The sequence below is a fragment of the Nanorana parkeri genome, unplaced genomic scaffold, assembly GCF_000935625.1.
Source record: "Nanorana parkeri isolate BGI_ZX_2015 unplaced genomic scaffold, ASM93562v1 scaffold1375, whole genome shotgun sequence".
NCBI classification, from domain to species: domain Eukaryota; kingdom Metazoa; phylum Chordata; class Amphibia; order Anura; family Dicroglossidae; genus Nanorana; species Nanorana parkeri.
Window position 1 is genome coordinate 128,349 of NW_017307643.1, and position 24,469 is coordinate 152,817.

Genomic DNA, 24,469 nt, shown 5'->3' on the forward strand with positions numbered 1-24,469 from the left:
CTATGTTAAAAAAATGTATTTCTTTTATGAGTTGATGAAAAGGTATACGGAGGGATATAGAAATCTCAACGCGTGTCATGGTCACAACTGCTTCTTCAGGAGAAATGGCAGAAACTGAAAATAAAGATAATTATATACATCAATAAAATGATTACAACATGATTTCAATTTAACAGTCTCAGGCTCGTTATATCCTAATACATACATACTGTATGTTTGACTTAGCTCAAGGAATAAGATAGCCACGTCTACAGATTCACAAGAGGTGGATGTCGGTGCATCAGACGGGCAGGCGTCAGGACATAATCAATGCAACCCCCTCAAATCCTACCAAGATTAAATAGACCATATAATCAGTATCAATATGTATACATAGAGAAGGACACAGCCGCATACCAATAATTAAGTACACCTACCAATTTAAGAGAGTATATCCCTCAGAATAGTGAAGCTGAATTAAAAATGGCTGATCGCAAACATAAATTTGAATACGTCTAAGAGCTCGATTACACGCAGGAATATAATTTCAAAAATTAGATCTAGATGGTATAGGGTTCCCCTGACACTACATAAACTTGTTCCCACTTGCAGCCCGCTTTGCTGGAGATGTGGAGGAGAGGAGGGATTTTTCCTACACATTATGGTGGTCGTGCCCGAAAATTGAGACCTTCTGGAGATCGGTCAAAGATTCCATCTCCGAAGTTACTGGAGACCAACTGGATTTTACTCCAGCTGCCATGTTTACTCCATCATACCACAGAGTCTCCCCGAAAATATAAGAAGTCGTTGAAATTTCACATGCTGAATGCAAAACTACTCCGACATATACTAACACCATGTCTGCTGCCACCCCCCCCCCCCCCCCCCATAGAGGGGCTTTTTGGCATCAATTAACCTACTCATGTAGCTTCTATCACTGGCTTGCTTTATCCTAGTGTCCTTCCTCCCTCTTTGTACCCTGTTGAAACTGGATAAAAGAAGAGTTGAGATTGTTTGTCTATATGCACCCTTGCTATTGGATCAGTATAGAGTAATTGTATCTATCTAATACATTTGGGTTCAAACCCCAAAAGACACAACAAGGCTATATTCACCAGACTCCTGCATTTTTTATTGGAGTTTCCTAATGTTTGTAGTGGTATGTTTGCATGATTAAAGCCTGTCTGGAATCCTGGATATTATAATTGAGAATTTTTTCAAATTACGTTGTCAATTTTGCAAGCAAGGCCTTTGATAGTATACTTTAGGGATCCGGCGAAACATATCGGCTGAAAATGGCACTTTTGTCTCAATGCCGAAAGTGCCATTTTCCTGCTGATACATCGGCACATCCCTGCTCTCTTTCCTCCCCGCTGGGCGCTGTTCTGTGTCCCAGCGGGGAAGAGAGAAAGTGTGGCAGCCGGCCGAGCGCTGCGGGAGGAGAGCGCTGTGAGCGGCCGGTGTCTCTCCTCCCACACCGCTCAACCTCCTATCACAGTCCGGCAGAGCGGTGCGTGGGCGGAGACACCCCACGCTGTCACAGGAAGCTGAGCTCTCCTCCCTGCACCGCTCGCTCAGCCTCCTGTGACAGCTGTCAGAGAGGAGAGCGGTACAAACACTCAGTGATCGCTGAGTGTTTGTACATAATTGAGGACATAGCATGTTGACTATATCCTCAATTATGAATGAATGGGAGCGATTCATAATTGTAGTTATAGTATGCACACTATGTTCTCAAGTTATGAATTAACAGGAACACTCATACAGGATTCCTGTTCATTGATAACAGGGGATACACTATCCAAATCATGCCGCCTTCACCTCCGTAACATCTCCAAAATACGCCCCTTCCTCACCAATGAAACCACAAAGCTGCTTATCCACTCCCTTGTTATCTCTCGTCTCGACTACTGTAACTCCCTCCTCATTTGCCTACCTCTACACCAACTATCCCCTCTTCAGTCTGTCATAAATGCTGCTGCCAGACTTATCCACCTAACCAACCGCTCAGTGTCTGCAACCCCCCTCTGTCAGGCCCTGCACTGGCTTCCAATAGCCCAAAGGGTAAAATTCAAAATATTAACAACCGCTTACAAAGCCATCCACAACTCTGCCCCCGTCTATATCTCAAACCTTGTCTCCAAGTATCACCCTAAACGCCCCCTACGCTCCTCCCAAGACCTCTTGCTCTCTAGCTCCCTTGTCAACTCCTCCCATGCTCGCCTCCAGGACTTCACCAGAGTCTCCCCCGTTCTGTGGAATTTATTACCCCAACCTGTCCGCCTATCTCCTACTCTGTCTACCTTTAGGCGATCCCTTAAGACTCATCTCTTCAGGGAAGCTTATCCAACCTAACCACTAAAATATCCATCTCTCAAACAATTCATCCCCACACAGCTACCTCCTCACGTATCACTTCCCCCTCCCGTTAGATTGTAAGCCCTCACAGGCAGGGCCCTCCTCACCATATTGTCTTGAATTGTATTGTAATTGTAATGTCTTCCTTATATTGTAAAGCGCTGCACAAACTGTTGGCGCTATATAAATCCTATATTGTAGTAATAATAATACAGAAAAAGAGATTGAGGACTTGATGTCCTCAATCTATTTTTCTATTTTAAAAGGGAAATATCAGGGGTCTGTTTAGACCCCCAATATTTCCCTGAAGCCCCTAAAAGTAAAGTAAAAAATAAAAATATTTAATAAAAAAATGAATTAATAAATAAAAACAAATATAAAACAATTAAAAAGTAAATAAAAATAAAATATTAAATAAAGATGAAAAAATTTAAATAAAAAACATTTTTGGTTTTGGCCTGACAATTTTTTTTTTTTTTTTTCGTTTTGGTTTTGAATTTTCCATTTTGGTGCATCCCTAGTATACTTACCTTTTGGGAAATATTTTTTGGTGACATGTCCTTTATGTAAAAACTCTATGGATTACCATGATTTTCCTAGTGTTTTTCTTCAAAGTGTGTTTTTCTATGATGACCAATAGGATTCAATACTGACTCTGTTGCTGAAGTGTCCTTTTCTCCAGCATGTAGACATACACAATTATTTATGTTTCATAGTTCATATAGAACACCTAAACATTTGTATGTTATGGGCCTCAAGGAGGAACTCTGCTGTACAAAGTGTGGTAGGGATCAGGGAGACATGCCTGTTCTGTATGTAAATGTGAATCAAACTACAAAGAAGACCTGTGAATTCAAAAGAAATTCATATACATAATAATAGTATCGTTACATCGCCACATACAGTTATCAGATGACATATTTTTACAATGGCAAGCCTTCTAATAAGAAATGTTCATGACTCACTTGTTAAAGAATATGAACAATATTAACCAGTTAATTACTTCGTAGTAAACCTATTTTCTTTTATGAGCAGCACATGGTATTGATAGCATTCTAGAGTTTTCCTTTCTTTGTTATATTAGATTTCCTTAGTCACATGTTCAGCAGCACATTTTCTGCGGAATATAGTATTCACAGTTTTTTTTATTCCATAAAGGGAAAATGAATAGCTAGCAACAGGCTGTTGTTCATAAGACTGTCTGGGCTCCCTGGAGTTTTGTCTTTTTTCCTCCAACAGTTTCTAGTTAGTAGCATGCACAGAGGTATTGGAATAACTACACATCATTAGCAAGATGGAACAGCAATGGAAAAAAGAACAGCACGATGAAAATGGTACATGTGACTGTGGTCTAATGTTAGTCTGCGGGATTTTAAAATATTGAGTTTTAACAAGTAGTACATTCATGGTGATTTGGAGACATGTTAATGACAGATTAAGATGCAGAATTATTTAACAGAGATGGAGTTATTATCTGTGAGGCTGTCACGTTGTTATAATTTGCATGTTTTTTCAAAGACCATCAATCAGAGTCACAAACAATGAGTTGATGTTCACACTTCTGATGGTAATAACATTTACCATTTAAGGCAGAACTCCAGGAGAATTATTTTTTTTTTATGTTCACACTACTATTAAAATAAGTTATCTCTAGTGATGATTATCCTAGGTCTGGATTACTGCTATTTGCTGTACAAATCTTAGCTTCATTAACACCGGAGACTACAGCCGGCGCTCTTATTACAGCTGCATAGCTGAGAGCGCTAGTTCTCATACAGTGGAGGGATCCTGTAGTTAAACCGGAATAAGCAATTTCAGTACAAGAGAAGAGCCTGTACAACTGTGCAAGACTAAAGGAGTGCAGTTTTAATCTTATAATTTTCTGGCAAAATTCAAATCAGGAATTTTGTTTGGTCACTACGCACAACAAGCCTTTTTGGTTCTCCATCTTATTTGATCAGTTTTGTATAAATAGGCAGTCATGTACATGAATTTGGGCCAGTTCGTATTCTGTCACTGCTTTGTAATCCCAATTCTGAATGGCTTCGATCTGATTGCCTTATTTTAAATCCCCGAATTTGTACATTTATTACTACTACTCTCCAAATGTTTTCCTGTGCTCTATACATAGTTATACATTTATATAACTTTCAAAGAATGATTACAGCTTTTTTTATTGCTGCCATGGCATACTGAGAGTACACACGTGAAGCTGTGTGAAGAAATCCTCTGGGAAAAAGTGTTCTAGGTGCAGTGCTGTTCCAGCGTATTTAATATGTAGTTTTTACTCCTACTGTTAATATGATACTTTAATATGATTCTTTCTCAGAATTTTTTTGTATATGGCCAGCATAGTTCAGGTAAATTGCTAACAGCATATTCTGGGAGCAGCCATATTTCAACAGTATAGTTGGTGCTGTCTGAAAATGCTGGGTGCTCAAATATCCCTAGGTTATTCCCGGTGGAGGCTATACCAACATGGAGAGAACAGCAGAGAAGGAACCCTCTTTATACCAACAGGTAGTAAGTATCAAGAAAGTAGGGATGCACCAATACTTTTCGAGTACCAATGCAGATACTTGGCATTTTCACAAGAACTACCAGGGTTGCAGAGGTTGCAGCTGGGACCTGGCTCTGGCACTCCACCACTGTCCTGAAATCATTAGTCTGTATTGTTTTAGAAAAACTGCCACATGACAATAAACATAAAAGTATCAGTACTTGTAAGTACTTGGGCAAGTATCAGTACTTGTACTTGCAAAAATGGTATCGGTGTGTAACGACCCGTTGGTTATGACTGGACTCTCAACTGCGGAGTGCACTTGTGACTTGACAGGGTTCAGATATGATTCCTTCCTTCACACTCCATTTAGTGGTTGATGGAGGGTTAGGAATCAGTAATCATCATTCCCTGCTGCTTAACAACTTATATGTATGGTCTGAGCAGATGAGTAAGTGTGGGTGCATACACCATGCGTCTCTACTTAATCCCGCATAAGTTAAGGTGACCCGTGAGCTGCGAATCCCCCCTGTCACCCCTGGTTCCACAGCGCTGCAGACTTGCAGTACCACTGAGATCGCAACCCACAGTTCACACAACAGCACTACAGCGGTTCTAATTAAACTCAGGGGTTTTGTTAAGGTTATTAGCTATTTAACTCCCAGTTCCAGGATCAATATTATTAGTACATGTATTTAGCTCTAGCAGTGATATCAGCAGTGAAGTGGTTAATAGTCAGCTGTAGCATAAGTGATAGCAGAGACACAGGCTGTGATAGCTCTTCCTTTGAAAAGTGAAGTCCACAAGCTAAGAAACACACATTATATGCACTCCAGACTTAGTGTTCAGAGATATGTCAGCAAACATCCAGATTGCTATCTCATTGCCATAGGCTACTTGCGCTTTTGGGGAGTCTCTCGTGGGTCCTTTAGGTGCAATGACTGCTTGGATCTCTCCTGGTCTTTGTTCAGCGTGCACCGTTTACAACGGTCGGACGCTGAACAAACCTTCCTGCTTCCTTAAATCCCTCCTCGCCGAGCGCGGCGGGGAGGAGCTGGGTCCCGTCCATGACGGAGCTGAAGGGGCGGAGCTGGCTGCCGTCCAGGACGGCCCTGAAGGGGCGGAGCTGGCTGCCGTTCTGAACGGCCCTGAAGGGGAGGAGCTAACGGCCGAGCTGGCCGTGATTGGCCCCGCCAGACAGCGCTGGACCGAGGACGGGTAAGTCTGTTACACGGTGCATCACTTTTATTTATAAAAACAAAATCATACATTAAAACAGAGATGTACAAATCCCAGGAGCTCCGTGTGCTCCTCACAAATTACAGCTGCCTCTTAACTTTTGAATTTTTCTCTAGTCTAGTCTTGGAGCTCGAAAAGTATCTGTTCTTGTACCGAGTACGGTACTTGGTATCGGTGCATCCCTACAAGAAAGAATAAATAATTTATTCCAAATAAATCGTAAACAGTCCTGGATGGCTCAACACTCCTTGTCCTGCAATGAGTGATCACCATATTTTTTTTGTTGCATTAATATCCAAACAGGAAACAATTTAACTTGGTTCTTTTGTGGTACAAATAATAATAAGAAAATTCTACCCCAGCATATTTTACTGCTGCTCAAGATATTCTATGCTCTGCTCTTTTCATCATATTCCAGTAGCAGCACTCCCCTGCATAAGCAGTATTACAAATGTGTTCTAGTTGAAGCCCATGCTTGTATATTTCAGGTACAGATCTGCCCAGCTCTAGGTTTTAATTGTTTTTATAGTTTTGACTTAACATGATTCTAGATGTAGCACTGGTCCAGACTTTTTCAGTTATTTATCTCCCATCACTTATTAACTGCAAGAAAAGTGCAAAATGTAATAGTTGGGTCAGCATAAGTACCCTGTGCAGTGCAGTTTTCCTGGAATGATTGCCCAGAATAGAAGAGAGAAAAAATACAGTCTTATTTCCTGGAATGATTGCCCAGAATAGAAGACAGAAAAAAATACAGTCTTATATCAATTATTTTTTTTAAAAAGGAGTGAATTATCTACATAGACTGCTTTGTCTCGGTCTACTCTGTTAAGATTTGCTTTGTTTTATAAACATAATCTGCTACATATCAGTTTTTGCTTTTTATTTTTTGTATTACTTATTTTTTGTATTACTGTTGACTGAGGATATTTAAAATACTGGTTTATACAAACCTGGATAAGAAATATGTTTGTGGCTAGTTGTAAATGCTAAACTGCTGTCTGAGAAAAGGTGAACCTGAATTAGATGGTTAGATCGATGAAATCAATAGGGAAAAACAGAATGCAAAATAGTTCTCTAGATTGGCCATTACTGAATAACATATCATTAAAATAGTGGTTAAAGTGTTATTTTTTTAAACAGGTTATTTGAGGAACTATATGAGGATCATGGTGACACTTTATCTCTTCAGTATGGAGGATCCCAGCTTGTTCATAGAGTGAAAACCTACAGAAAGATTGCTCCATGGACCCAGCATTCTAAGGACATTATGCAAACACTCTCTAGATACTATAGTAATGCATTTTCTGGTAAGCCTCAACATTCATAGTATTAAATGTGTATACTATAATAAAAATCTAGGACCTCATTTAAATATATTATTCAGTAGAACATTTTATCATTCAAAATAATTTTTTTGTTTTTGGTGCAGTTTCCTTAGATATTACTTATTGCATATCTGGTGTGACTATTCTACAGAACTTGATTACATAAGTGCTTAATACTGTACTAAACATCTCATATTCCACATTACACAAAATTGTGCCTTGAATGGCACTGAAAGCAGAACTAAAAAATGAAACCGAAAATATAGTTAAAGCCAAGCCACCTTCAATCTATACTATAGGGGTAAACAATGGTAACAACTCTTACTCTACTTTACTCTGGGTAAAATGGAGGAATTTGAATATATAAAGAGATTTTTTTCATGATTTCAGTCCTTAATTTTTCCCTTAAGTTGATCTATATTCTTTGTAATTGGTAATCCAACTAGCAACTCAGTAGTACTATGCAAGTCCTAAACAAGCCCAAATACATAGCAGGTGCGATAATATAGCCATGCAGGGAATGAATCTCATCTTGTCTTTTCTAAACACTGGGCAGCCTACACACCTGACTCCCTCCTCCCCTTCCTATTTCCTTTTCACTTTCCCTGTTCAATAACCCTGCATTGACTTTTAAACTGCCCACTTCCCAAAAACAAGAAGATTGATACCTTCCATCCAAGATATATTCCATCTCATTGGCACAGTATGCACACAGCTAAATTTGCAGTTAAAATATGTAGACTGCGATGTGACCATATTTCATGTTACACCCTAAACATGGGTGTAACATGAAAAGGTAAACTTAGCCTTTAAACAAATGGCTGGGAATCACCAAGAGCAGGACCTTTTTAAAACAAAAAGACTAGAGGAAATTTGTTGCAGGCTCAGTCCAAGTCTTGCAGTCAAAGGAACTTGGGTTGTAAAATCAAATGAAGGAGCTTATAAAGTATTTGCCATGTCCTTCAAAGAGACCCCATGTTTGCAGAGAGGGATATCCTATTCCAGTTCACAAAATATTGTAATCCTACATTTCTTTGGTCATATTTTTATAAATACTGCTAGGTGTTTCACCCAAGTTTGTCTCTGTGTATTTTTGGACCAAAGGCTTTGGATATATTTGTGATTTAAATGTCTATGCCACTGAGAGATTTAACTACCAAAATATCAGTGTGTAGTGATACTTAGAAACTCTTTGTAATGCTCTCTGTGGCAACATCATGATGATGTAAACCGTTATGAGAAGGTGAAATATCTGTTATTGATTTGTTTAAACAGCATTTGGCAGTCTCCAAGATATACAGGGACAGCAGCTTTTTCCTTTCAGTCTTGCATAAAAAAGTGTGAACATTTTGTCCTCTAAAGATCTGTCTCAAACGTGTGTCACAAAAATGGGTTGGAAATTGATTTTTTAGGTTACGTAGTATAGGTGGATTTTGGGTACTTGTACTATACCTCTTTTCATTTAGTCTAATGTTTAATATGATATTTTGACTGCACTTCCTATTTAGCCAATTCACCCACAACTAATATTTTATTTTTTGCTAAGTGCTGGAGAGTCTTCTTATATCTGTTGGGAACATTATTGACAGAAAGCTTATCTTCACTTCTTGGGTCATCACACCTGATGTAGCCATTTGTGAGGGGACAGAAGGTGCTGAAGCAAGTAGGAAAGGGACGTCTTGCTTTTTCTAGTACCCAAGACATATAAAAATCCAAGGACTCTCTAAATCCACCAGATTCTACTTGTTATAAAAATATCACTTTGGATGGATTTTCTCTTAAAACATTAAGAAAATTAAGGTATAGGATCATAAAATTCCAGATTTTCATAAAATTCCATATCTAGCATAGGTAACGAACAAGTACATTGGCTGTATTACTTACTTTTGCAAGAGGTGCATTAGTGCACAGATATTTATCATATACTGTATGCACTGTGTAAGTGATAGAAAAGCATGGCCATACCACACGCCACAGACAAGAAGGTGTGGTTAGAGATTCACTTGTAAATTGTTTATTCTAGCTTTCTTAAAAACATTTTTAATTTGACGTTCTAACATCTTATTTTGATATACTGTAAACCCATGGCTCTCCTCTGGGACCTAGCTACTTCACATAGGCATAGCACTGGTACTAGCATGCCCATCGGTTCACACAGCAATATCTCTGAACTTCTAGATTTCAGCAGCGCTGACATCCCCACTCACTGAAGCTGACATCACTGCTTAAATGCCTTTTTGCTTTCTCCTCACCTCCTCCAGCTTGTCGTACATGCCACTGAAGCACACTAGTTGTGAATGAGAAGTGATTTAATTGACTATGTCCGTGTGCAGTAAAGAGCCAAGTGCAAGGCTATTTTGTGCATCCTTGTACCAGAGATGAATTGAGACCGATAGCCTCTCAGCACATGTACAATGGTGAAATACTTGCATTTGTACAACTGCCCATGAACTCAGGCCTCTACTATCATTTCAGCTTCCAGTGTATGTGCAATTTTGACTTGAACCTGAGCCAGTATATGCACACTAAAGTATTTATATGTTCTGAACAAGCAGTAAAATCACTTTTAAATAAGTCATCGATGCCTCTGTAGCTTTAGACGTTGAGGGGAAATTAATTTTCAAAGTTCAAAACACAGCACAGAAATCTTAGTCATCAATTGTACTGAACAGGATACAGGATCTTAAGTCTTAACCATGGGTTTTATGCAACTACCTTCAGGTGACTGGACACTATTAAAAAAAACAAAAACTGCTGCAGGGACAGCCCCTATATAACCCCTCCCACCATGCAAGTGTCCTTTCTTTGATTTAAGTGTTCGTTTGCAATTCTTCCATGCAAATACTTAAAAGGGCATCCTCTTGCCCTTTTAAGGGGAACACCTTTCTGTTACAACCCTGGATCCCTACATCAAGGAAATATACAAGGAAATCAAAAGCAGTAAAGGTACTCTTCTTTTCCTGCAGGTATCCGTTCTGCTTCAGAAGCGAAGAAGAGTTTCTTTCATCTTTTTCAGGCTTCATGTCAAAACCTGCATCTCCATTCTGCATGAAGTCTTGGTCCACTAAGCCCAACAAGTCTGGGACCTAGTTCCCCTTGCAATAAGGGGGCTCCTTCACTTGCAAAAGTGGGAGGATGACTTTTGGCTTTTCGCACCCTGAGAAATTCCTGGCCTTTGGGTCTAGAATTGTGTCCACAATTACAAATTGGACTTTTAGTCTCTGCATCCACCATGCTGCATACTTTCAAACTTGCCCTTGTCCCCCAAAAATTGGGCAGACCTCTATCCTGCTCTTTCTTTCCAACAGCTATCATAACCCCCATTCTGGTGGAGGAAAGATTTCCAGGTTATTACTCAAACCTGTTCACAGTCCCTAAATAAGGGCATTCGCCCTATCTAGATTTGAAGCAGTGGGCAGGCAACATTATCAGTTTCCTATCCTTTCCTTTGGCCTGTCCATTGTGCCTTGGGTCTTCACCAAGGCGCCTTTCCTGGGCTTTACTCTCTCTGTGGGCCTTCACCCTCAAGGAATTCACATTGTGGGCTATCTGGATGATCTCCTCCTGAAAGATCAGTCAGCTCAGTTCTGTTGGCCAATGTCCAGCACATGGTGCAGACTGTTCAGGGATTCAGTTGGATTCTCAGTCTCCAAAAATCCACCTTGGATCAGATTCACCAATTAGAATATCTGAGCCTGGTCTTGGACACAGTCCTTTCCAGGGTGTTTACTCCATATGAGAGGCTACAGTCCCTTCGCTTACAAGTTTGAAACCTTCAGTCCTGGAGTCATCCCTCCATTAGCTTTTGTACGAGGGTCTGATGGTAGCCTTGTTCAAAGCAGTGCTGTTTCACTCCAGGCTGTTGCAACTCAATATCCTGGCTGCATGGAACAATGGTTCTCTGGGTTGTCCTATGCGCCTGACGACCATGTCTGGATGGGAAGCACCCCCAGAGATTTTGCAGCTCAAAATCTTATCCTGGTCTGGCCAGAATTTTATGTTTCGGTCCTCACTGCCTTGCACATCCTATATGTAGAAAATTAGCAGGTTTTCCCAGTCAACAACATTTGGACTTGCAGGCCACCTTTTGAACCTATTTGGGAAGTATGTAAAGCCAAAACTTTTTTTAGTTTTGTATATAGTAGGGAAGGATTAGAATTCCTATCAGCTTTTTATTGCTGCCTTTGTCCCCACTGGTTAGATTTACAGTTACATAGTTAGGTTGTAAAAAGTCTATTGAGATTAACCTATAGATCAACCCCATAGGATCGATTCACAAAGCTTTAACACAAGATACGTATTTTTATTTTCCCCATGTGATTGCAAATTTCATTGGAGTTATTTTTAAAATAAGTATTCTTATCCTGGTGTGTTGGCATTGTGAATTGAGCCTTATTTGTCTTGGTACCCATTGTTACTAGTACAGAAAGTGAGAGGAGATCCAAAAATGTTGAGATGTCAAAGCAAGAGGTGAGGGAATCTATTCCTGTGACAGCACTCCCTCATGAGTTCCCCTCACTTTGTAGGGATTACCTTTCATGATCTGTTGCATCTCCAAGGCAAGGAATGAAAGAAAAGCTCCCCAACAGATCACCAACACTTTAAATTAAAAAAAAAAAGTGTTGGTTATACAACACTTTAAGTAAAGGGTTGCAACTTGTAAGTCACGATGATGTTTCACCTTCATTTTTGCTTCATTGTAACTTTTTAATTTTGTTGCTCTTGCTATGCAATATTTGTAAAACATTTAATTCAGGTTACAAATGTAATTGTACTATTTTTTTAAGTCTTCAGTAAATGCCGACTGAACAATCACATGTGTTTTGATGAGTGAAAAAGTAAAGCTAATGTGCTTTACTGGATTGTCAATGTAGCTGCTGGGGGAAGAGTATACATGCTGGAGTTCTTAATTTATAAGTGACAAAACGTTTCCTTGTAAACCATTTGTGCTACTACACCCTAATTAAAGTGAACTGATCCAGATCACATCCCCTTCAAGCTTCATGCTTCCAACATTTTACTCAGTGTTCTTTGGTCTTCAGATCAACATTTTTAAATGTATATTCTCAAGCACCACAAGATAATCGGTACAACACAATTATGTAATAAATGCAAACAGTGAAGAGCATTACATAAGCTGATATTTGAACACTGGTGGGGCCATGTCCCCATGAATGAGATATTGTTGGGTTCATAAAGTATTTTCTGGAGATATCCTGGAAGGATTGGAAAAAGGATCAAAGTGAACCATTGGAATATTATGACTCTGTTTTGACTAAATTTTAAAAAGTTAACATGGTATGCAGTCTTTTTTCATACTTCAGAATTAAAATGTAGCAGTTTCACTTAAAATAATTTAATACAATGTATTTGTATTCCTTTCATGCAGATGCAGACAGACAGGATGCAATCAATCTTTTTTTGGGTGTTTTCCAGCCAAGTGAAGGAAAACCTCATCTATGGGAGCTACCCACTGACTTTTACTTGCATCATAAAAATACAATGAAACTACCCCATACAAAGAGAAGGTAATGGTTTGTTCTTATCACTGCACTAGCTAATGCTTGTTGTCATGTAATACAGAGTACGTTCTAAATTTCATATAATATTTATTAATAATGGATCAACAAATATATCTGGAGCAAGCGAAGGGCGCTGATTGAACAGCACCAATTGCGACAGATAAACACAGATATCCATGAGTAGTCACCACCTACTTTTTTTGTGAAATGTCTTCTAATCACAATAAGATTAGTGAAGTGTTTTTCAGACTGGTTGTAGGGACACTAGCAGTGCATGTTGTTCAGCTTTCTTCACAGTGAAATAAACAGAACATGGTAATAACCTAATTAAATCGTTATTTCTTCTGTGTTCCTACATGAACGCATCTAAAGCTTTCTGTGTTTTTAGACAAGGGGTTTTCCTAGCAAGTAGTAGAATTTCTATACAAAAAAAAAGCTTTCCTAGAGGTTAGCAAGAGGTGGCACTTTGCCCTATAGACAACAGGTAAAAAGTAATGTCAATTTTTTTTGTGCAATTTATTTACTTGTAGGGTTAACCACCAGGTTTGTGTTAAAGAGAGTCAAAACTGTAGAAGCAGGGTCATTAACTGCAGGCTCCCTGCAGCTGCCCCACAACAAACTTGGGGCTTGTGTTGATTGATGTTAGGGTTGTGTCAGTGGCATCAGTTGGACATCAGTTTGAGATGCTTCTGAGATCATTCAGAATTCATTAATGCATTGTTGCATTTGACTTGCATTTTTAACTCCTGATCTGCATTTGACCTCATCTGCAAAACTCATCTGATGTGAACTGAGTCTATCGACTCATGCCCTTACTATGCCTTGTTCCGCATCGTAGAGGCAGACATCTTGGTAGAGGTGCAGTGCTTTGCTTCCTTTTGTCAGAACTGCCACCTGACTGGTGATCTGATGACTGGTGGGGTAATGATCTAGAAGGAGAGTTAGGAGAAGTACAAATCCACCTAATGGATGAAGCTGAGGTACAGCTTCATCTCTAGTGAGAACAGTGAGTAGCACAGTAGTGACATTACCAGATCTTGTGAGACTAGCACTCAGAGATAGCAGAGGCTTAGATGTACTGCAGATATACACAGGGCCATCTTTACCACAAGGCAAAAGGGGCAACTGCCCTGAGCCCTATAATTTACAGGGGCCCACAGGAGCTGTCCTTTACGCCCAGAGCAGTAGGCAGGAGAGCAGCGGCACCGCTGGTGGCAGGGGGACTTAACATTTTTTTAAATATTTGGCTGCCGTAAGGTCCCGCACTTTCTGGGGACCTTTGCAGCAGCTTTCTGGGGAACCACAGCAGCACCTGTTTACAGCGTCAGCCCGTATATCTGACCCTGCTGCGATCTGCCAAATCTGCCCTGTTGTGATCAGCTTTACTTCTTCTCCTGCGATCTGCCACATCTGCCCTGCTGTGATCTGCCACATCTGCTCTGCTGCAATTTGCCACATCTGTCCCTGCTGCCAACTTCCACATTTCCCTGTTGATCCTGCCAGTTTTCAGTTCTCATCATAAGTTCCAGTTTATCGCTGCTGTTGAATTAGAGTTCCTGTCAGCATTGGTGCCCCCCCACTTCTAATTAAAGGTATGGACAATGTTGCCGTTGTACACTTGTGAAGAAATGACATGTCGCATCATTTGCCTGCCAGCAGCCTTTAGAACTTGTGCTAGCTGGATTGGGAACTGTACTCTGAGTGAGCAGTAAGTCACTTTTGACTGTAACGTCAGAGCTCCTGAGTTACACGACCACCACTCGCACAGCAATGTTTGTGCCACGGAGGCTTTGCGGTAATATGACCACGCATAAACTGTGATAAATAAGGTACATTTTTAAATGTTTATAACATTGCATGTTAAATACTGTAACAGTGCTGTCAGTGAAATTGCCCTGTTTGATGAGGTTATCCTTTAGAACTACGTTAACATTTTTAGATGTTCGCTATAAAACATCATGTACCGCTGGGTAGTAGATCATGTACCGTAGGGTAATATCACCACCTGTAGGAGGACGCTAGGCACCAAACAAAAGATAAAGACAGCCTAGGCGGGGCCTCTGCAGGATATAAGGCTGCTACTCTGTCTTCTGTTACCTTTCATGATCTGTTGCATCTCCTCTGTTGGGGATATTGGTTTTGTGCCCACCCCTCTTCCTGTTACTGCTTTGTGACATCCCTACGGTACATGATCTACAATCTGTTTCCTGTGTCCTTCAATGAACGGAAGAGAAAATAGGATTTTTGTACTCACCGTAAAATCCTTTTTCTCTCCGTTCATTGAAGGACACAGGTCCCGCCCTCTTTATTGGGATGTATATTTCTAACTGCTTGTTCCTTACTGGAGACTTGTCAGCAGGTGGGGGGTTTGGCCACCAGCGGGGGGCGCCCCTAGGCTGTAATTGGTCTTTTGTTTTGTGCCTGGCGTCCTTCTCCTACAGGTGGTGATATTACCCTACGGTACATGATCTACGATCTGTTTCCAGTGTCCTTCAATGAACGGAGAGAAAAGGGTTTTGCGGTGAGTACAAAAATCCTACTATTTCAGCAACTAATGAGAACAACGGGGGAGCAAAGGAAAGGTTGAGAACAATTCATAACAAAAAAAATGCATAAACATAAGCTGTTTGGAAAATACACATTATATAGAAATTACTGTTATCAGTATACTTGTACTCACTTGGCAAGAACAGCATTTATGCAATAGCTATTCCTATAATGTGCTTTGTGCGTTGTATTTTTCTCAAAGGCCTCTCTACATTTTCTAATTTAAATGCTTGAAAGCCATTTAGAGTTCTCAGTTATTTTATTTCCACAAACTCCAATTTGCTAAGGAATTCAGCAGTATTACAAATTCCATCATAAATAGAATGCTTTTTAGAGAAAATGTTGTGATTTATTCCTGTTTTCTTAAAGAAACCATGTAATCGTATTGGCCTGTATGCCCTGTTCAGTGATTAGGTTCAGGTTTTCAGTAACAGTAGCATCAGCTTTCAGAACTCATCCTGATTTTTCATCCTGATGTCAACAATTATTTAAAATGCATGCATATTTAGGTCTCTTGTCTAGCACTTTTTTTTTTTTTTAGCTGGCTCAAATGTGTATTGTGACAGGCCAGTTATAGGTAACGCTTTGAATAGGAAATTGAAACACACTGTAAAGTGACATTAAACCCTCAGATTTTTTAACATAAACCAATACTGTAATGTGTGCCTTACTGTAATCCATGGTTGTTTCCCTTCGCTTTGCTGCTCTTCCTTTTAAATCTGTATCTGTTCTCATGCTCTGCAGAACTTCTGTTTTGCAGCAGACTGCCTTGTCTCAGGAATGGATACATGGTGTCTGTGTATACGTTTGTATAGGCTTGAAACCTGAGCCAGCACTACAGGAAGAGGCCCTGAGCTGAAAAGGGAAGTTCTCCCCAAGCATGAGAAGACATGAGGATTTAAAAGGAAGAGAAGCAAAGAGAAGGGAAACAACCATGGATTACGGTAAGGCACACATTACAGTATTGGTTTATGTTAAAAAATCTGAGGGTTTAATGTCACTTTAACAGGTGAGAAATCACTAACTAGGGGTGAAACTGGACCGTAGAGTCAGGAAAGGTATTGCTATCACCTACAGTTTTCACCCATGCAAGTTGAGGAGCTCCAGGAAACTGGGTTTTCCGTTTCCTCTGGGATTTGTAAATCCAGGGCTCAATCCAGGATGTACAAATCCCAGAGGAAACTGAAAACCCAGTTTCCTCCGTATGAAAGGAGCATCCTAAAGCCCAGAGGCTTTTTAGAGTAATGAGTGGGATGAAGCCACCAGGCCTGGGTCCATTTTTTGGTGGTGATCAGCACCTGCTGATTGTGCAGCTATACACTGTCCTTATGGTATGTGCTTACTAGTGTTCTTATGCTCCAGCCAGGAGTCTGAAGGGCTACACACAGGAGTCAGGGCAGGAGCCAGTGCAGCCAGAGTTGGTGCTTGTGTGAGAGAATACCATCTAAAGGAGTAAACAGGGATCTGAAGTAAAAGCCAGGAAGCTGGAGAAGTATTTTTGCGTTTTGGTTTGTGGCAATAGTGGAAGTGGAATGCTGAAAACCACATGCAAGGGTAACCTTTTGTGTCTGAACTGAACTTTATTTTAATGAAAGGAAGAGTTGGCAAGTGGCTGCATCCTTAATGCTCCTACCAGTTAAAGCTAGTTCCCACAATTGGTGGCTCGGAGCGAGCAATGAGCCAGCGCTCTTGAAGAGACAGCTCCCACAGTATAAGTCCCTGATTTGCAACTCAATGAACGTTGTTACATAGTTAAATAGTATTTGGGGTTGAATAAAGACATGAACATGTTTAAATTCAGTAGCCTTGTCTCATAGCTCTGGTCCTCCATTCCCCTAAACAGTTTGGTTGCCCTCCGCTGGACTCTCTCCAGCTCAAGGACATCTTTTCTTAGTACTGGTGACCAAAACTGGACCGCGTACTCCAGATGAGGCCGAACCAATGATCTACAAAAGTGGCACAATTATAGACTTGTCTTTGGAATACATCCCCTTCTTAATACAGGACAAGACCCTACTAGCTTTGTTTACAGCAGCCTGGCACTGCAAGCTACCATTCAGTTTGTGGTCTACAATGACCCCCAAATCTTTTTCTATTTCTGACTTCCCTAGTGACATACCCATAATTGTATAATTAATTTGTTTATTTTTATTTCCAAAGTGCATTACTTTGCATTTATCAACATTAAACCTCATCTGCCATATAGTTGCCCACTCCCCTTTTTTTATCCAGGCCCTCCTGTAATGTTATACTGTCACGGTCCGTTTCTAATACCCGCCCTATTTTTGTATCGTCTGCAAACACTGAAACATGGCTATTCACTCCCTCCCCGATATCATTAATAAATAGGTTGAACAATATGGGACCCAGCACAGATCCTTGAGGCACACCGCTCATTAAAGTAGCCCAGTCTGAAAAGGCGCCATTTACAGATACCCTCTGGACACGTTCCCGTAGCCAGTTCTCTATCCACAAACACACCACTTCATCTATGCCCATAGATCTCGGCTTGTGTATTAAGCGTTTGTGTGGTACCGTATCAAATGCCTGTCGCTCGATAAAAACAGTGGATACAGGTTAAACTGGCAGAACCACCAAATAATATTCTAAAATGCAAAACAAGCAACATCTTATACTGTATTATTTTAAAGGAACATGGCCTACTATTTAGCTTTTCTTGCTCTTGGGTATACATACACATTTGATCACTACTGATCTGCAAAAAAATTGGGTTATGTTGTTGCTGCTGTCTGAAAAAGTCTTGCCTGGAGTAATTCCTTAATAGTAGTCAAATCAGCTGAAGGCAAAGCATTGTGTTTCTTCCCTCAGTGTTAATCATTTAACAATGTGTATAAACTGGTGTCATTGTAGCCTTTTTTTAAAGAACATTTCTATTGGCCAGTAAGGCTGCTAATAATCATTGTGGTTGGCCAATAGGAATGTGAGTGAGGAGGGGGGTGAGTGGTAAGCTCCAACACTACTTGGAGGTGATGGAGCTTTGCAGGTCAAGATGCCCGAAATTTGGACACGACAGAAGGTTTTTGGTTTTTTTTAAACTTGAAAGAATAAACAGTGTTACCTTGTGATTTTATCTTTCAATAAATGGGAGTAAAATGGCAGGAGTAATTATGGCGTATGGCCCAACCGTGGTAAAAGCCTTACTAACCAGTTTTTCTAAATATTGTACGGAGCAGAAATAAACCACAGTGGGTTTTATTTAATTTAATTCAAGAGCAGCTCATGCATTTTTTGGCTGGCCAAAATGCAGAGTCTTTCTGAAGCTTCCCCCGTTATTCAGGTGTAACATGAAAACTGGTGAAATTCCCACCCCCAACCTGCCCCCCACTTACCTTAATTGTGGGGTTCTTCTCCTCCCAGGCTTGTGTTCATCTTTTGAATTTGGCGTGGCTGTGCATTTACAGCATCTATGAATGGAGAGACTACAAGTTCCATCTGCCACTTCAGCAGAGGGACTTGTAGTTTTCAGTGAAGTACAAGCAGGGCCGTCCCTATAATGAAGTAGCCTGAGGTGGTTGCTTCAGGTGGCATCTCATTGGTGGACGGCCAGCTGTTGGGGGGTGGTCACAGTGTCCCAGGTTGCTAAGAGCTCTCTGTTTGACGTCCCGCGCAGTTCACTGATGTCACCAGTTGCCTAGAGCTGACCAGGATGCTCGGGCTTGCATCCCACCAAGCTCCTGGCAATCACTGATGTTAGCTGGGCAGGACACGTGACAGAGCCGCTGATGGCATGTTCCAGCGTTCACCTCCACCTGATTCCCCCCGGATGACCAGTGAGTGACCATTCCCTTCAGAACACCTCAGGCGGGGATTACCTTAGGGACGGCCCTGACTACAAATGTGGTAGGCCATTGAGACTTCCTCCCGTCACTTAAAAGTCTTTACCTTGGTATGGACAGGGTCTGGAAGGAAGAGTCTGCAAGAGCCAGAGCAATGCATTCATGATCAACTGATCCCTGTTGCAATGCTTGGCAGGCTCAAATGCAAAAAATGTCACGTTGACACTGTCCTTCTTTATGAAGGGTGGCTACTTTTCCCCATGTTCCCTGTGTGTGTTTTAAAGTAGCCACTGCTCCAAGTTTGCTCCCGCGATAGACTACAATCGCAGCTTAGTATACTAATTTGTATTGAGATTGTAGTCCATCATGAGAGTTTGCTTGGAGTGGTGGCTACTTTATAACACACACAAGGATCATAGGGAACAAAAGTCTCCAGAACAAAAGGATCTACAGTTGAGTGATACACCAATAAGGTACAGTTTTGTTATTAAAGTACTTGAATACATTTTTAAGATTCAACTCCTGAGTGTAGGGTTACTTTTAAGTGGACCTAACACCATAAATATTTTTCATGTTAAGTTTATGCTTTTAAAGTAATGTGGATGTGTAACACCTAAATGAGTCACAGGAGTCATAGCCATGGCCACCAGCTGCAGAGAACACATGGGAACACTTGACTCCATGGGAACAGAAACACGTGTGTACGGCTCTCTGTGGCCATGTGAATGAGCCCTCAGATGTCCCCTATAACATAGCAGAGTGTTGTGAGTGGCAGTGTTATATTTTGTCTATATAACTACTTTATAAAACATTGCTCTACATTTCTTCCGTAGAACACTTTTATACTATGTTTTCAAAGCCCTGCTGGCTAGAGATTAACTCAGGAAACAACGGATTTTGTGGCTGAAAAATAAGATTTACTGCTCTACTGCAGGTCTCATCTAATTATTCAGTTCAATAACATTTGTTCATTGGGTTGAATGCATTTAGTGATCCCTAATATGGTTTAAACTTTAAGTTTGGGGAGCAATGTAAACAATATTTATCTTTTTTATAGAAAAATACAAATAAATCTGATCATCTGTGGTAAGCTAGAAAATACATTTATACATGCATGTATCTAACAATACTGCCTTACCAGTTTGTGTAGTACAACTCTGTTGTTCCTAATATGTGAAACAATAGAAATTCTAGTAGATGAAAATGATTTATTACTAGGCACACACAGTAGATATTTCACAGAATGGGATTTCTCTGGAGAGTACTTATTAAAATCAAGGTCTTCTCAACCTCCTCAACAGTCAGCAATTAAGCATTAAGTAAAGTCGACCAGTTTCATATCATTGGAGTCATTATGCATTACATCTGACAGTTTAAACTACACCTACTGTAATAAAATGTCTGTCTCTGGGGGTGTTCCGGAGTATAACTTACTTTACTAGTTTATTAAATTAATGCCGGATCCTTAAAAAGACAACTGCACCTTTGTTTTAAAAATCAGTTCCAAAAATGGATTTACTGAAATTCTGTGCTGAAACTCCAACATAATCAAACGCTACTTCATTTGCTGATTTACTACAGTTGTTGCACTTGTTATTTATGCTGTTGTTCCAGTCTGTTGCTTTAGAGATGTTTTAACCGTGGAATTTGTCTCTGCATTGCCAGTTTAGTGTTCCTGTGTCTATCGGCCATTTACGGGCACATGGTTTGTTACCAGTGATTTTTTTTTTAATCACCTGGGAGAGCCAATTCCCGGATGTGTCAGGCCTCCTATATGGTGGAAGGAGTACATGTGCCTTCCTCCTGCCTTCTTTCCCGGGTCTCGAGCACAGTTTGTTGTTCTGCTTATTATTATTATTATTTTACAGCATTTATATAGTGCCAGCAGTTTGTAAAGCGCTTTACAAAATGGTGAGAGATAATACAGTAACACTACAATATAAATAAAGGAGGGTTAAGAGGGGCCCTGATCATGAAAGCTTACAATCTAATACAGGTGAAACTCGAATAATTAGAGTATCGTGCAAAAGTAATTGCAGTAAGTGCTGCAAAAGGGGCCCAAACCAAGTACTGAGTACATATGCATGCTTGTACTTTTCAGAGGTCCTGTACAATCCTTGTTTTATTGATTGCATGTAATAATCTACTTTTTTGAGGTTGTGGATTTGGGGTTCTTGGGGTTTTCATGAGCTGTAAGCCATAATCATCACAATTATGACAAATCACAGCTTGGATTATCTTGCTTTGCATGTAATGAGTCTATCTCATATATTAGTTTCACCTTTTAAGTTGCAATAGTGAAATAAATGAACTTTGCACGATATTCTAATTATTCGAGTTTCACCTGTAGATGGACAAGGATCCCGCCCCCCCCAATCTGTCTTGCATGGGGACCATTCTGTTATCTCAGTGCTGAATATATCTACGCTCCTAACCCGCTACACCCTAAAGCAGGTGTGCTAATGTAATACACACCAAAGAAAACTTCACCCACTGTGCATTGCCCCTTATTAAGATACATAACTACTATGTAATATGACCGTGTACACAGATTTCGATCACATGAGTGCAAAGTGCAAGAACAATAAAAATGTGCTGTTCACCCACTGTGCTTATCAAATTATGCTTTCTGTGAAGAAATGTGCTCCCCCTGGAATGGATCAACTCAACAATAGTTCAGGCACCTAATACTAGTGGTTTAACCCCTTAATGATCGGGGGCTTTTTTGTTTTGTTTTTTGCACCCATGATATAGTCCACATTTTAGGCCTAATAATTACTTCAAACCCCCAAAACTTTATATATTTTCTGAAAGCTAAGACCCTGTAGAATAAAATGGTGGCAGTTGCAAATTTTTATGTTGCACGATATTAGCGCAACTTTCAAACCCCAACATTTTTTGAAAAATGCACTTGTTAAATGTAGTGCCCCAAAACACAATAAAATACCCATTTTGTTATCAAATATGAAAGATGAGGTTACAACGGGTAAATAGATACCCAACGAGCCCAGGTTAAAAATTGTGTGTGAAACGATGACAAAATTCAGGCCTAAACACAGGTCATCATTTTAGAGATACGCATAAATATTGTCCCTAGAATTATTGCTCTCGCTCCGGCGTGCGCAGCGATACCCAACATGTGTAGCGTGATCATCGTTTGCGCACATTAAAAAAAGTTTTCATTATTTTTACATTTATTTAATTTGATATTATTTTTAAGCCACTTAATCGATCTCACTGCTTCCTGGGTCACAGCGGCTCTGTGACCCAGCAAGCAGTGAGTGGCCGCCGGCTGCTTTTCGTTTTCTGAGTCATGATCCCATCTGTCGGCTGCGCTGTCCGGCTCCATCCGTCCTCCCACCCTCTTCACAAGCAGGCAAGCCGCCCTCCACTCCTACACACAGACGGGCTCAGGCTCGCCCCTCCTCTTCACAGCATAGGCGTTTGACTACGGCCGCCCCCCCAGGAAGGTGCCGCCCTAGGCAAACGCCTACTTTGCCTCGCAGTAAATACTCCCCTGGCTGACAGGTACGCTTTAAGGTGATACTGGGGGTCCAGAAGTCCCCAGTATCACCTAGACACTGTAATAAGCTATTGAAGTGCAGATAGCACTTGTATAGCGCATTGCTGGGCTTCAGGAGCCCAGCAATGACAGCTCAAGGAACGGAAGTGAGCAATACGTGTCGCTCCTGGTGCCATAGAACATGGAGGAGATTGGTGAACGGATGTTCGCTGCTCTCCTCCCTAGCTTCCCGCCGACACCCGAGATTCAGGTCCTGGGCCCGCAGGAGGGGCAGCGGAGCCCAGGAAACACGACGGGAATGGCGGGAGGCAGTTTACCGGGCCGTAGAAGTGATCTGGCGGCAGCTGAGTCGCCAGAATCGATTCTTTTGTAAAGCTGACAGTTGGCTTTACAAATGTAAACAGAGTCTGTTTAAACGGGCCTGCTGCCGCTGATGTACTATGTGATTCACTGGTCGCCAAGGGGTTAATGTCCCATCTATATACCGAGCTTCTCACCAAAATCTAGATAAATTCCCTTAAAAGAGCACATGTAGGCAGGGAAAGGGCCGGGGAAATACAGACGCAGACAGCTGCATTTTTGAACGTCATATTGTAAAACCACTTTATGGCCACAAGATGGAGGGAGAAGTATGTGAGAAAGTATATACTTCTAAAGAAAATGGATTTGTTTGTTTTGTACATCCATTCGCACCAAATAAACATTCATAGAGATTTGCAGGGTCAGTGGCTCTGTGAATTGTCTATCAATAGACCCCCTTTGTGATTATAAAAACAATACAGCAATATCTGAAATACAGCAGCTGCTATACTATGCTTTTTCTGTCTCTTTTAGTTACACATTTTGGTGGACGCCCGGGGTTCTAGAGCACTTACCACTCCCACTTGATGAAGGTAAGTTATCTAAATATTCTAATAATATATCCTGGAATATCACCATTTACTCATATATTGCTGGAATATGTTAAATAACATATTTTGTTTTTTACAGTGTGATAGTTGTAAACAAAATTTGAAACATAGAGAGGAGCTAAACTCACAAAAGAATACTTGCTTTTGTAGAGTAGAGTAGATACCGTGTTTCCCCGAAAGTAAGACCTACCCCGAAAATAAGACCTAGCGCTATCTTCAGGGATTTCTGTAATATAAGACCTAGTTCGGTGGTAGGTCTTATATTACAGAGATCCGCTAGGTCTTACTTTCGGGGAAGCGGCACATAACTGTGTAAAAACCGGCCGCAGCTCCCGCCCCGCCCACACGCCCGCCCACAAGCCAGCCTGCCGCAGCTCCAGCCCCGCCCACCGGCCGCAGCTCACGCCCGCACGCACGCAGCTCCTGCCCCGCCCACACGCCAGCCGCAGCTCCCGCACGCACAATGGAAGCGACATCCGCCGGGACCGGCAACAGCACGCCGCCTTCCGGGACCTCCTCCACTCCTCCCCCAGCCAGGTAAGACATCCCCCGAAAATAAGACCTAGTGTCATATTTCGTGCAAAAAAAAAAATAAGACACTGTCTTATTTTCGGGGAAACACGGTATGAGGTGAGTGAAAAGCACTCACCTCATAGTTCTCCTTTAAGAAGAAGCACATTAAGGTCGTGGAGTGGCCTAGCCAGTCTCCAGATCTTAATCCTATAGAAAATTTATGGACGGAGCTGAAACTTCGAGTTGCCAAGC

The 24,469-nt window shown here is 41.0% G+C and overlaps 1 protein-coding gene across 1 annotated transcript in view; it reads left to right on the forward strand.

Moving 5' to 3' along the window:
- The window catches only part of FIG4 (FIG4 phosphoinositide 5-phosphatase), a 252,711-nt gene that overhangs the window by 127,377 nt on the left and 100,865 nt on the right, over positions 1 to 24,469 (forward strand). Inside the window, exons 15-17 of the mRNA XM_018569658.1 lie at positions 7,220 to 7,386; positions 12,794 to 12,932; positions 23,628 to 23,686. Of these exons, the coding sequence (XP_018425160.1) occupies positions 7,220 to 7,386; positions 12,794 to 12,932; positions 23,628 to 23,686 (365 nt within the window). The remainder of the gene's footprint in view (positions 1 to 7,219; positions 7,387 to 12,793; positions 12,933 to 23,627; positions 23,687 to 24,469) is intronic.